A 15,705-nucleotide genomic window follows, 5' to 3' on the forward strand; every position below is an offset into this window, starting at 1 on the left:
CGATTATTTATCAAGAGTGTTTTAAATAATTATATTTCTATATAATTTAATCTTATACCGCAGATCACTTTTTGGACATATATAATAAGTGACAGTTTTATCAAAAGATTAATATATCACTTTTTAGCAAGCGCATTAATGTAGACAATATATATTTAACGTTTTAATATAATTATTAGTTTTACTTTACTTATATAGTCGTGAATTGGAGCAGGGATTATCTATAAAACAGAAAGTATCTCGTTTTACTCAGCTATATACGTAAGATCGTAAATCTGATTAGGTCCGCGCGCGGATTGACACTCGGTAGTAGATAAAGGGAATGAAAGTATAAAGCTTCACTTTACTAGACGTCAGACAATCGGATCTATAGGAAGCTTTCGGCATTAAAAACACGGGGGATACTCCGTGGACATATATACACGCTTTCTCTCTGTCTCTCGTGTGCACTATCGATTCACCTCGCGGCCTTGTGCTTAATTGAATTAGTATCGGGCTAAAAAAGGGTGACCTTGAGTCAATTAACGGCGAGACAGAATAAGACGGAGTGGCGCTTCTCACCATTCGCACGAACAACAAAAAGAGAAAGTTCTTCTTTAAGTCGCGATTATTCTTCGCAATTATGGCCCACCCAACGCCCATATTTCACGAGCATATCCGGTGGTAAGTAACGGCCATTAATATATGCAAACACTCGCAGAAAGTCGATAAAGTCTTTAAAAAAGAAAATAATTTACACTTTTGCTTATATAGTGTCTTGCGCGCGCCAAACATTTCTTTTCAAACAACACATCCAGCTCGTAAAATTTCTAACTTTATCATTTCTGATAAAAAAATTTGTGATAAAATTTCGGTAATTTTATCACAAAAACCGATCACTCGCGACTGTTGCAGAGTAAAGAACGGTTAAATGCAATTGTAAAAAGCGACTTTGTCAGCGCGTCTTCTTCAGTGTCGCAAAGCGAACGCTGAAAACGACGACAGTCAGCAACCGACTTTGCGTCGGACGGAGGGACACGTTGCATACACGCGTGACATATGTATGTACGTGTGTATGCAAATCCACATTGAGGCAAGGGAGGTAGCGTCCTTTGATCAGCAGAACGTGAAGCATTGCTCCGAATACTCGGCAGTAACGACGATCAAAGGTCAGAGTTCGTCTCGCGAACGACATCCGAGCGGCGTAAAGCTTGCGATTTGATCCCAATTTTAAAGTCTGTTTTGACTCAACAATCTTCCGAAACATAGATGGTAAAACGTTATTATTGGTTTTCTTCAATACGCTGTTAAATTCAGAATAAAATGACTCAAGAATCTATTTGTAAAATTCGCTTTTTGAGACTAAATCTTGTAAGGCACTTAGAAGATTCATGGAAATCGCAGAAAACAACTGTTTTGCTTTGCGAAATCGTCTTACGTTGATAGCAGTCGATTACGTTGTTTAGCAGTCCTGCAAGGGAAACCTTGTAAAATTAAATATATTTATGTCATTATTATTCTGTTTTTGCACAATGTACACGAATCGAGAAAGGGAATGAATTAATATGTTAGGTAAAAAATTATTGAAAAATATAAGTATAATATAATTTATTTTGTATCTATTTTATATCATTTATATCTATATTTAGTTTATTACTATGTAATATAATATAAAATACTAGCTTAAACTACCCGGCTCGTTGCTCGAGCTTTGATGTCAAGGGGATAAAATCTGTAGGGTTATCCGTGGTAGCCTATATTTTCCAGAGAGGTCTAGAGAGTAATGATGCAAAATTTGATCTAAATCGGTCAAAGGGCTTAGGGGTTAACAGGCACATACAGACAGACATTCTACTTTATATATAAAGATACTTTTAATAAATTAGGTTACACACACAGGAAAATAACAGAAATAAGTTCCTAATTGGGGAACCAATTTTCACAATTGCGTGGACTTCTTTTCTTCGTGTAAGAGATTCAGTTACTTGCTTGAAACATAGCTAGTGACTATGAACAATCCGACGGAGTCTTTCGAGTTTCGAATATATCAATATCACAGTCTGCATCTGCATCGATTCGTACTTGACCGAGAATTCCTGTGGCAAAATACGATGGGATTAAATAAAAATAGGAACCGCAAACCGCGCAGCATTGAAATGCGATAGAGTACAAAACCATCAAAAACGGGTTTGTTTACATCCCGTCATCAAAGACACGAGAAGCGAGGAATTCCAATTTCTATCTTTGATTCTTCTGTCCGTCATGATTACTGTGACGTATTTGGAATCGAGTGACATTGGAAACTTTCTCTCTATCGAACGGCTACAAATTGTTGCTCTGATAAAATCGAAGTAAACTAAAGCGTACAGAGATCCTTTAGGTACATCTCCAAGAATTTGAGAACGTCCACGTTATCTCGTGATAAGACAAATGAGAGCATTCTGAGACACGAGTTAACACGTGACCTTAATAAAATTATCGCGATTATTTTATCTCATGACAATCGTGAAAATACTGCCAAAATTGAGTCGCATGAATCTTTGTTTGTTAGGAATGCAAATCTTAAACAAGAATTGATATTTTTATTATACACATATCTTTTTTAAATAATAATTGTCTTCTCGGGAGAAAGGGAAATACATACCTTGCAAATAAATGAAATGGAGTAAGTCGGGATTTAACAAATTAGCAAATAAGTTGTGACTTAAATATAAAATTTTATTACACATTTTTGGAACTGTACATTTATAAATTTGATGTGCCATAAGAATGTAGAAAGAAATTGCACATATTGCAAGTGATCGATACCATCGATAAGCGATTGATATCCCAAAGATGCATTCACTCTATGCACTCTATCCACCCGCGATTAAGCAAATCGGATACTACGAATACGGATTGACGTAAACCGTTTTGCGGCGCACCCCTCCATGATTTACGCGTCCGTCTGACCATTGACACGCCTATATGTATGTAATCATATGATTGATCTGTTGAGCGGCACATGATGAAATTTATGCGTCGGTCTCCTCCACTTGAAATCACACGATACGGGAATCGGTATGCGGGACAGAGGATATGCGTGATTCGAACAGCCAATCAGCGTTGAATAGAAAAATGCGGAAGAGCGCTGATTGGCTGTTCGAATCACGCATCCTCTGTCCCGCATGCTGATTCCCGTATCGTGTGATTTCACCCTTTTACGGTTCGTTCTGTAAACATGCGTCGGTTTACATACAGACGAGTTAATGCGATCATCGGGGCATTTTTAGCGAAAAATACTTCGCGTTTCACCGTGGCCGAGTTAAAGGGGAGGATCATCACAGTTACGCATCATTGAGTTCTGCAGTGGACGCTTTATCTCTTTTGCCCGCGGACTATACGAAGAGGAATTTTTAGATATTTCTGTAAGTCATTTATGCGGATTTGCTCTCTTTCTCTCTCTCTCTCTCTGTCTCTCATTTATATATAAATGCTTCAGAAACGAGTAATTAAAGCAATTAAAATAATATGAAGTAATTAAATTGAATCTGTTGAGGGGCGAGATGATTGAGTTAGGATCCTCAACTGAAACTGTTTTTTGAGAGAGAAAGAAAAAGATAAATTCCACTTTCAAATGAATTCGGAGTCTCTAAAAGTGTGTCGAGATCGATCTTGTTGGCTTCACGAATCCGAGTTTTGCGAAAATTGAAGTGACCGCGGTTTACAAGCGTTTCCTTGCCAGGATAAGTGACCGCCCATGTGTGCACGTCCAGCGGCTATCGGCGGTCCTGTTGACACACAATTTCTCGATTGACGCGCGTTGCAGCGTCAGATCGGATCCTGCGGCGTCAACCTCGGTGCGGTCATGCATCGGGAAATTACGTCGACATAGCGTCGGCGCGCTCAAGCGGGCGGTTGCGCTTCCGCATGAAATTCACGCTTCGCTCGTTCGTAATTGCCGATTATTTAAATTTCGTTGGATCTCCGACTCTGTCTCCCGGTACTTTCGATCTGACTTTCCAAAGATAATCCGCAGCTGTCCTCGATAATTTCGGAGAACTCGCGAGATGTAACTCTAAGTTAATCCTAAGAGCTACAATTTGAGCTAAAGGTACCAAGTTGTTAGGTTTCGGAATAAAAGTTTTAATCTCTATTTATTTAATCTAAATTTTTTAAAAATTAGGAGAACAAAAATTGGAATTATACTAAAAGAAGTATATTATAAAGAACAATTTCGAGAAAGAAAGATTCTTAATAAGGCTGTTAGCGCTAAAATTCCTTTTTACCAAAAACGGAGAATTTAATTGCTGTCATGAGAATTTAACGTTAAACGTCTACGAAGCGGGTTTAACTCAATTCGTCGACTTTGTGATTTACGAGCAGCCAAAGCCAAGGCGAGATAAGTGACGCATAAAGATAGTCGCAAACTCTGCCGATCGTTAACTATGTTATTGTTTACACAGTTTTATCACTCATTTATTATCATTTCGTTCGTTGCGCCAAGATTAAAGATCGTCGATCTATGCATAGTAAGTTCTTTAGCTTTTAATGGTCATACATAGATTAAAAAAACAGCACATCATAACGTAACTCCGTTATTGGATTATTTATGGGCGTCAATAATAGATGCCTGTAAAATGGATGATGTAAAACACTCTTTTTGCAAAACGTAAGATTAAGAAATAATAGAAACACGACAAAAATATTTTGCTAATGTTATTCTGTTACATTATTGCTAATGATTATTGATATAAAATTATAAATTGACCATGATTAATGGACGTGTTATACAATCGACTTGAAGATGCAATTTCTCGTATAGTATAATGCATAAATCTTATCATGGTCGGTACATCTTACCCCGAAGTGTACACAACGTTGAAACACGCAATGTCGCACGTACGAGCGAATGCACACGTGCCACCGGAACGTAAATCGATGACCAATAATCGCCAGCCGCCGCCCACTCGATAAAATACTATATCGTGCGGTAATTGCCATAAGTTTGAAATATGAAATTCAATTCGGCTGCCGCCGTCGCCGTCTCCGCACCGAAATCCACCCACGCCTATTTAACTTTATTTACGAACGTCGGGAAATAGAATTTATGAAATCGAAACGTAGATAGACGCGCTCGTAATTCCGGGTTCGTGCCGACCGTGTTGAATGAAATTTTCCGCCTGAGAAATGGAATTTATAAAAAAATTCGAGAAAAATTGAGATGTCCGTACATTTTATTTTCATAAAACTATATATATCTCCGATTCTGAATTTATGAATGTTCTTCGTTCTTCGAATTTCTGATCTCTTGATTTTAAATCGAATTTTTAGACGCGTGGGTATTTCCTCATTTTTCAAGTCGCTAAATATAAATCACAAATTATACTTACGGTTACTGCAATTTATTTTAACTTTTAAATTTTGTGGAAGATGATAATTCTACTTTATTGGGACTCGCGGAAGAGAGTGGAATAAATTGGTGAAAGGTGAATCGCTCTCTTGGAATATTTAACGAACACAATTACGTCGATTGCGAGTTTCGAGAGGACATCTCTTGAAGAAAAATTACGAAAGATAACGTATCGCTCTTAATTAACGTCACTAATGCATTAGTCTGATTTTCCAGATCCTCGTTTAGGTCATTGAAGTGTATCTAGTGAGATCCGAACGGATCTTGCGCATTGACGCGTGCATAATTACATGCTAGTTCAATTGCAAATAACGGATGGCTATTAAACCTCACCAGGGGCCACGATTAGTATTTTTACAGAGAAAACAATTTGTACGAGAATTTTGCACAGAAGAATTTTCTGTTTGAAATGCCATACTGTCATACATAGATATCATCAATAAAAATCCGAATGCGTCGCCAACGCAGAATCGTTTGCAAAAATGCTCCTTTTGTGCTGAATGCGTTCGAATAGCGTTCCGTATGGCGGAAAAGAGATAAAGCTGTTACGATACTTTTACGGAAATACGATAACATCTATACGGTGTATTTTCTGAGATAAAAGACGCGCGTTTTCGTGTATTGCTTTATCACGGAGAAGGGCTATCTCGCTCTGGCGACGTAAACCGATCTGTCTTCACCAGACACCGTCGTCTAGTGTTATCGTCGGTGCATCCAAGCCGTTAATTTTTGCTAGGTTATACAAAAGGCAAATTGCAGTTTCGACTTTCGTGAGGCGACGCATTATTCCAGGCTCAATTACAAAGCTATAATGAAACAACCTTTATATTAGAGAAGTTACATTAGGGAGATATAGACTTGTGCTTTTATAAAGTACTCAACTGATGAAATGGTAATGTTAATGATAGTGATTAATTGATGATGGTGTAAGTGAATCTTCAGTTATTTAAAAGTTTATAGTAGAAACAAATATTACATATATAAGTTTGAAGCGTTTTCGAAGAAGAGAAAATTTGATATTTGAAAGATCGATACTATTTGACATTCAAAAGGCAACGCGATACACAAATCACAGACGGATAGAGACTTGTAATAGAAAACGCGGTTTTGCATAATGCAATCAAGAGAACAGCTTCGAAAGCGAGGATCATTTTGTATCGAAGTATATCATCAGCTTTGGTGGGCGATTGAAGTTCGATTCTCGTTAATTCTCCTCACGAGATTGTCCCAAATTTTCTAGCGTTTGGCAAATGGCGCGCGTGCAAGCACAAAGAGGAGTTTGTATTTTCCAAGCACGACGCTCGCGTCCCGCTCCAGTTCCTTACGCGGCTTTCTTGCACAGCTATATCGCCTCTGTCGCGACAACGAGCTGCTCCACTTTTGCGACCATTAAATTTCGCCATTTTCCACGTTTCTACCGTTGTATTTATTAACCTGTTTGTTGCTAAATTTCAGAATTTAAATATTTGTGAGAGACCTTTCATTAATTTTCTATCTTAAATCTATATATGTTGAAAAATCTTAGCATTGTTAAAGATGGTAGTCCCGATATTGGAACATCTGGAAATCATAATTTTTAAATTAATTTTTTAAATATTTTTCAGAAATACAGAGTGATTATAGGATTCTTGTGTAGTTTTAAACTTTCATAACTTTTGTTCTCACAAAATCAATCTGTAAAAACATTTGAATTACAATTTAATGAAATTTTTCGTTTAAAAGTGATCAACTTATTTTACTGTAATTTAGCAAAAAGTTTAGCAAAAAGAGGGAAGATGTTACAGATTAATTTTAAAAAGAACCGAATAAATTACGAAAGTTTAAAACTGTATAAAAACTTTATAATCACTTTGCATAAGAATTACCTGTTAAAGACGAACTATTGATTTATTTATTTTAATTTAGAGAAATTTTATAATATTAAGATTCGAATATTAAATGTTAAGATTACGATAACTATAGAATATGATGAAACAAGCGGAATAAGATACGGAAGATCGAGTCTCGAATAAGGCAGGAGATGCACGCAAGATCTTTTACGAACCTCTTATAAATTTTTGCTGCAAAAGAAATTTTATTAGAGCAATTTGCGAAGCCTATAAATCATCGTAATAGGACGTCAACCGAGCAACCTGATATTGACAATCACTGGAAGGTTTATGGTCTTACGGTCGTCATTTGTCCGCGCATTCTGCAGGTTACAGCCCCATCAATGAAATATTACGATTATCATTACTCGGTCTAGGGAGACCAGCTCGCTTATGACCGAGTCATGAAGCATTACGGATAATTCTTACTCTGTTTGCCTCCGATTATCGTGATCGATTCTTCGATCGGGAATAATACCGGACGCTTTGTTCGCCAATTAGCTTCACGCCCATGCTACACGTGAATCTATATGTGTCTACGTACGAGCGGGACGCATAGAGGCGTGCAAATAACCCTCGATCATAATTATTCGAACGTGTTCGGGACAGGTACGAGAGAGTAAATCTAGAAATTATACCGAATAATCGCGGAATATTTGGCGCAGTCAACACAGATCTGTGTGGCCGTATTGTACAGATAACGGCAATATTCATTATTTAATTTTAATGGGTGCTTTTATTTCTACAATTTTAATAGACTTTGATATATAGTTTTAAAGGTATAAAAAAAATTGAATAAAATTTTATACGGCGACTTGTTCTTTATTGAGGATCTGTTTCTCTGTATTAGAGACGTTGAAGCTTTTACGTAGGGGAACATCCTATGTAAGAGATCGCCAGGAAATATTCCCCAAAGAGAACTCCATTTTACGTGACAGCGATATCATATCTCTTTACATTTTTCGCTCGTGGCGTTGCAGTATCCGTCAAAGAAATGCAGTTCGATCGGGGACACGTGTATTTATTTGCGATATATTTCTCCTTATCGCGTTTGCCCACAGAAAGATGACATTTCTCTTGTTTCCTTCTCTCTTTTCGCCTCTCTTCTTTCGCCTTTCCTCTCTTTCTCTCTATCTATCTCCCTTTTCTCTTGCTCGTTCACTCTGTCCTTTTGCTTTGACCGTCGTAGCAGAAAATCCTTTAACGTAGAAGTACCATAACCGAACTTCTTTTTTTATTAAACGAATGGACTTTTTTTCATACAGACTACTCGTAGTAATTAAAGATTAATGCAGCCACGCGTCACACGAACTCCGCGCCAAGTCTCTTTTGCCGGTAAAAAAAATCATGTTTTATTCTCGTACAAATGGAAAAGCCTTTAAATAGATTAAAAAACGGCAAAAGCGGAAATAACGCGATTTGAAGTATTACATATGTATAATTATTATATCGCGGAGCCGATGTTAATTTCTTTCTCTCTTCTTTTTGTTACGGATCGCAACGTGAACGTCGCGTTATTGCGAGCATAAACATATTCGCGTAAAGACGCTTCTTTTTTAGTATTAGCTTGAACTGAAATATTGAGATTCGATTACGGTCTATATTGGATAACGATATTGAGCTCTTAACATATCGCGCGATATTAATATCGACATTTGAATAACTAGGTGCCTAAGCCGCACACTACCCAATATTCCGTTTAAATAATGAAGATGTGAGTCTAATTCCTGTCCACTCAAATACTCGAAATATCGGAAAGGAAGGAAAATAAAGGAGACGTTAACGATATTGGTGGAAAAGTGAAACATTACGGATCATTCTTAGACATTCGGCTGCTCATTTCTCTTTTGAAGCTCATCCGCGATGCGCCGCGCTTTATAAAGAGGCGAAAACGGATCGCGCGCGGCATTCCGTGCGCGTCGAAATTTACCTCTCGATCACGTCCGCTCTCACGGGAGCGGATTCCGATCGAAATCGTTGGGCCACGGCGAGATTTCGACGGAGTTATCTCGAGAATCGTCATAGGCGCGGAATTTACGAACAAAATTCGGTCTCGGACAATGTTACAAGACAGCAACAAAAGACAGAGATGCTGCGGGAAGGGAGAAATCCGACGCGAGGGATCGAGATAAAAAGATCAACATAATGTAACTAAGTTAATAGACAACAGCCAAGAAGCATCCCACAAGAATTGAGACACACGGCTCTCAGCCTTTTCCCTCGGATATGCTTCAGCCTTCTGTATTATTTTACTTATCTGCGCCTTCCTTTTTCTTTCTCTCTCTCGACTATCTTCGACTATATTTACTTCTTCCAACTTCCGACACGTACACAGAGAAGCCTTGGCATTGCATCGCACGCGAAACCATCGACCTACTTCGCGTAGTCCTATTGCTCGTCGTCTTCCTGCCATTTCTACATTTTTCCGTTACGTTACACCGCCGATAAAACCAGCGGAAATCGTGCGAGATAAAGTGCGGTGATTCAGAGCATGGATGGGACAATATTTCTAATGGTGAAATTTATTCGCCGATAAACCCACCGCTAAACATTAAAAGATGAATATTCATGTTAATGGACGTTAATAAACAGATATTCAATTATCTTCTTTTCGTCAATTTTCACCAGTAATATATCCGCTTAATTATTAGATTTTGTGACGATCAAAAATAATTGAAGATCATGCAACTTTATTGGTGAAAACTAATATCGTTCTATTTAACCGAAGATTTCAATTACTTTGCCCTTATAGGGCAAGATGGTGCATTTTCGATATAGGTGAGATTATAGTCATGCATAACTTGATTTTCCAGCCATTAGGCGCGTACGTATACCCGCGCTATAAATATTTCTAAATATATATTTCCGATGTCACGGTGTAATTATAAAAGATATCGAACGTCAGTTCCCACAGATTTAGCACTTAATACTTAATTCACGGAACGAGCGGGCGATCTGGGGAAACTACCGACTATATAAGTGCGACTATAAATGCTTCGGCCAAGAGCTATTGCTTTGTTTACGTCCATCGCGTAACGTCTATCGCGTAATGTCCATCGCGTAACGTATTTTACTGGCGGCGTTATTCGTCCGTTTCGCAAGTAGATTAAGAGCGAAATTTGCGGCTCTGATATGTCACGCTGAAGCTCTTCAAGTAGACGGGGTAAGAGGGACCTTCTCTCATGACTACCAAGTGAAGAGGAGCACGCCCGCCTCCTCGTCGATGCAACGTAAGAATGGTTGCATAATCCGCTTCGCTGTCCTCTCATTCTTCCTCTCGCGCGCTCTCCCAACTTCATCCTTTCCAGATTTCCTCATTAACAATTGCTTACCTAAATGTTGTAATTTTCCTAAATTACAAAACTTTACGAAGGCACAATATTTATTTATACATTTTTATCAGAGGTTTCATATATTATTTCGCTAATTTGTATCATTTGATAAAGCTCTGAAAATAAGTATATTGCTGTTGCTCGAATTTATTTGTATCTCAAAAATGTCATTTCGCGAATCTTTTTAAAGAGACTTAAAATAGAATTGACTTCTCCGGGAAACAATTAATCAAAGAATTCTGTATTCGAGTAATGCGATTTCTCCGTGCTGGATATCTCTCCGCTGGAATGAACATCTCGATGGAAATACCAAGAGAGAGGGTCGAGATTCGCTGAGAGAGACGAATGGGCCGAGAGGCTGGAGCTCTCCTCACGAGACCGACTCTGAATTCGCGTTGATAAAAATTCTGTCAGGTCGATTAACGATCGTACGTGCCAGTTGGAACGTTGCCATTTGTATCGCGGGATCCTACATTGGGAGTTAGCCCTTTAACGGTGTCGTAGCGTCGTTAGATCCTCGCCAGTCCTCGGCTTTCTTCTCGCGTATGAAATACGTGGGAAAGAAGCGAATGCGGAAAAATAAAGGACGTCTGAGTAACGCAAGGGAAATCATACGTGAAATACAATTTGCTTTTCAAAGATTGAAAACCCTTTAAATACTGAATTCTAAGCATAGATATGAATTAGAGTAATGTGTAATTATGAGTTTATGAAAATTTTTGTATCGTTGATTTTTCTATATTTAATCCTTAAGTGCACAGCTTTTGCGTATGTGCAAAGCGATTTTTCGATGCTCCGTGAACTCTCCCTTATGAAATTCGAATTGAAAACGCGCGGCTTTGCACATCTGTAAAGGGCTTTCTCTGACCCTTCTTTCCTTTCTGGATGGGAAAGCCCAGAAGGGGAAAAATACTCAGAAAAATTTATTTAAGGATTAAATAACTTATTAAATTTTATCATTAAGTTCAAGTTGTATCGCTTCTGCGATGCATTTGCCGGAACGCGACAAAAATTATTGTTGCGATCGAATCCATTTATATTTTCGCGAGCATATAACGGCTTGATAATAATTAATACTTAACGATCATAAAAATAGCCCTAGTGTCATATTGACCATCCAGCAGGCAGTTGTAAATGTTATGACTCTCTCCAAGTACTTTGAGAGGGTTTAAGTACTCATATATGACCCTCTCATTAGTTCAATTGTCACTGCAGATTTCCGCGTAATGATACACATATATATATATCACAGAAGCGTTTATTAATTATGTAATATTTAACAAGTAGCAGCGTATGGAAACATATTTAACATTACGAAAACATATTTATCGATGCGTTTATTAATTATGTAATATTTAACAAGTAGCAGCGTATGGAAACATATTTAATATTACGAAAACATATTTATCGATATATATTCTTCAAATTATTCGCAAAACATGAGAATAAACGAGGAAAATTAGGATTGAACAAAAATATAGAAAATTATGAAGACGGTTCTTAATTATTAGATCGATGATTAAATTCTTTCCCTATATACAAATTCCCTTTCGCAAAAAGACTCTAAGTTTCTTGAAAACATGCTTAATATGCCATTAACAATGGAGTCTTCAAGGTATATTTTTCCCGGTAGTTAATACACAATTCCTCTCTTAAAGAACTTCCGAACCCAGACAAAACAGTGAATAATTAATTACCCGTTCTTTTCTTGCTTTCAGGCGATGGAGGCGGCGCAGGCGGAGATGGCGATCCTATTGTCAGCAGTACCAATTCCGAGAAGAAGTCAGGATATGAGACTAATCTGTATCTCTACAGTGTAAGTACAATAAAAGTCTGACGAATCACATCCTATAAGTTATATTTTTAAACGCACTTATTTTATATTAAAAAAGTCAACGCATATGTTTGTGGAAAAGAGAGAATTTCTTACTTTATCGAAAAAGGAATGAGAATGCATAATCTGATTCATTAACTTTTAATGTCTATGTCGTCTTCATTAATCATTTGCTTATCCGCTAGATTCTTCGAAGGGATTATCTACTTCGATGCAAATAATAAAGTCACTCTATAATAACTATTATCATACTGTATAATTATAAAATACGTGATTTACAAGCAGAACTTATCTTGTTAAAAATTATTTGTCATAAAGTTAGGAAGATTAATCTTTTTTTTTTCATTATAAAATTATAAAATTATATTTTTATACGAAAGCTTCAGCTATCGATTGCAGTTTCTTCAATAATGTCTTGCATTTTGAAGCTCTAAGGAAACAGGACGGAATTTTGACCGCTAAGAATCCTTTCTGAATTGCTGTTCTTTCATATAACGAAAGTTAAGCCGCTCACTCGGGCTAAGTCTCTCCTCCCTTACTCTCTTGTCATTGTCCCTCCTTGCAGTTTTAACGAAGGTCTCTACTACTTTTCTAACTATAAGAAAGCGGCCGAATCTTCCGCGTGGCCCAGTTTCCTTATCTTTCTGATTTCGTTTAAAACTGCGAGCCATTATCGAACTATGAATCTCGCGCGAAGCGAGTATTGTGTCCTATTCTTCCGTCGAATCCGATAATTCGTTCCATGGCGACTTTAACCCTCTCGACACTCTCGTATTTCTCGTTCGACTCGATCGAACAGCAATTGAAGATAAACCTGAGAGGCGTACAAGTAATAGCGGTAAATTTTTATTGCGCGCGTAAATTTTGTCGAAATAATTCTAGAGAAAAAGAATTATAATATTACCAATAAAAAAGTGCGATAAATATAGAGCAAATGCAATTTCAAAGGGCAGTTTAGACACTTATATTTAAATAGCAATTATATTATTAGCGGATATGCGAAGATAAAAGAAGAAATTGAAAAAGTGCGTCACGTATATATTCTTTTAAAAGGAAAAAAGTGGATTAGAGATAAAAGAAATGCGTTGTAATTTCTTGAAGAATATCGCCGTGTGTTAAAGGATCTTGTTAGCTTGCGTTCTCCAATTTTTATTACATTTGACATAAAGAGATCTGTTTCTCTGTGTGATGTGCAAGCGGATGCCCGATGTGAAAAGTAGTCGTCGCGAAATTAGATCGACAACGTGTAATATCGTCGCAACGAGATTGCAGCACGAACTTACATGACAAAGGACTAACAATTTCCATAAAAGCGTCCCGGCGGACGGAGTTACGCGACACTTTCCCGCAAAAGTTTGTCAATAAAATTGCAAATGAGGTTGTGACGTCCCTTTCGGCATAATAACGAATCTTATACGGAAAATTATGGGATTATAACGGGCGAGGGTCGCGCCGAAGGAATAAGCATGCGAGTGATACGAGTCGATTACTGGTCGGACGAACCATTAATCTCGGGATTGTTTCGTATTCTGTACGACAGCGAAGTCTATACGCGACCAGATAAAAATAGAAAAAGTGTCTATATGTATATATAGCTGGATAAAAGTAAAAAAGTCTGTACGTGATCGTACAGAAGTAGCGAGAGTCTATACGCGATCGGACAGCAACTTGTAAAATATCAAATCTATATCCTTTAAATTTCGGAAAGTTTATTCGAACTGTCGATTTTAACGGAACGTAAATCGAAAATTTGCATTATAGTTCTAGCTGCAGCGAAATTCTTCTTGATCAAAAAACTTTGCGTTCTTTAAACCATTACAAGAGAAGAAATGTTCAGAGTGAAAAACGATATTTCACCTTCGAATCCCGTCGGACAGAGAAAAATCAAGATAAATCCTTGCAGGAGGAGATGGAGGACCGGCCGCGGATCTCGACGTTGCTCAACAGCTTGGCCAACTATAGCAACACCATCCCTGCGGCAACCGACCCGGACAAACCAGCTCCGGCCGCGGGGGGTGGAGCGCGAATGGGTACCCTCATAGGTGTCTACTTGCCGTGTATCCAGAACATCTTTGGCGTGATCCTCTTTATCCGGCTGACATGGGTAGTCGGTACGGCCGGCGCCATTCAGGGATTCTTCATCGTGCTTTGCTGCTGTTGCGTGGTGAGTATTCGTCTACCGAATATAACTACATGACCGAAATCTCAAGCATACATCGTGCGTAAAAATATGAAGATTTAAAAACGTACGATTCTAAGAATATACAAGTCCAAAAATATCTTTACAAACGTCTTTATCTTTAAAAATGAAATCTAGAAATGCGAGAAGAGACAATAAAGGGAACCAAGTGTCAATGGCAGATTTTTTAGTCTGAGAAATCGACTTTTCTTTAATCAAGATATCGAGTTAGTCTTTCAGTTTAAAACGACCGAAGATGGATAGTTTCTCGCGAATTAAACTTCGGGGAATGTAAACTGGTTGCAAACAGCTATTCTTTGTGCGCGCAGACGATGTTGACGGCGATCAGTATGAGTGCCATCGCTACCAACGGCGTAGTGCCGGCCGGCGGTTCCTACTTTATGATCTCGAGAAGCTTAGGCCCGGAATTCGGCGGCGCAGTGGGTATGTTGTTTTACACTGGTACCACCTTGGCCGCCGCGATGTACATCATCGGTGCCGTCGAGATCGTCCTCGTAAGTATCGACTTGTTAACGATGTTACATTAATAAGAGCATCCCTAATCAATTGATCGCGATAATTGACTTATACTTCGAAATAGAAGTTAATGTATCGCAGTGTATCATAGCCGTTAAGATTAATAAATTAAGGATTATCACGCTGTGATTAATTATGCGACGCTTGCAAAGTATCTGATACGTAAAGGATACGATGTCAATTGTACGTGAAATATTACGGCAGATTTTAACATAATTCTGTAGAAATTTCTGTAATGGTTCAAAGGGACGTGCTTTTCTCTCTCTCTCTCTCTCTCTCATTGACTTTACGATATTTCTGCGTAGACTTACATGGCGCCGTCACTCAGCATATTCGGCGACTTTACGAAAGATGCCAACATTATGTACAACAACTTCCGAGTATACGGCACCCTCTTGCTGATGGTAATGGGCACGATTGTCTTTGTGGGCGTGAAGTTCGTTAACAAGTTCGCCACCGTCGCACTGGCCTGCGTCATTTTATCCATCATCGCTGTTTACGTGGGGCTCTTCGTAAACATTAACGGCAACGAGGCTCTGAAGTACTAAACTAATTTACGACACTAATTTTCGCATTATGTAGTC

At 38.2% G+C, this 15,705-nt stretch overlaps 1 protein-coding gene across 8 annotated transcripts in view; it reads left to right on the forward strand.

The window, feature by feature from the left end:
• Positions 1-15,705, forward strand: part of Kcc (solute carrier family 12 member kcc) — a 78,211-nt gene that overhangs the window by 52,781 nt on the left and 9,725 nt on the right. For all 8 annotated transcript variants that reach the window (XM_071709388.1, XM_071709389.1, XM_071709387.1 and 5 more), the window contains 4 exons: positions 12,290-12,387; positions 14,309-14,569; positions 14,914-15,099; positions 15,427-15,662. In XM_071709388.1, coding sequence (XP_071565489.1) covers positions 12,290-12,387; positions 14,309-14,569; positions 14,914-15,099; positions 15,427-15,662 — 781 coding nt within the window. The remainder of the gene's footprint in view (positions 1-12,289; positions 12,388-14,308; positions 14,570-14,913; positions 15,100-15,426; positions 15,663-15,705) is intronic.

Source organism: Temnothorax nylanderi, unplaced genomic scaffold (assembly GCF_030848795.1).
Source record: "Temnothorax nylanderi isolate EJ_2023f unplaced genomic scaffold, tnyl_v1.0 TNYL_tig0076_pilon, whole genome shotgun sequence".
Taxonomy (NCBI): Eukaryota; Metazoa; Arthropoda; class Insecta; order Hymenoptera; family Formicidae; genus Temnothorax; species Temnothorax nylanderi.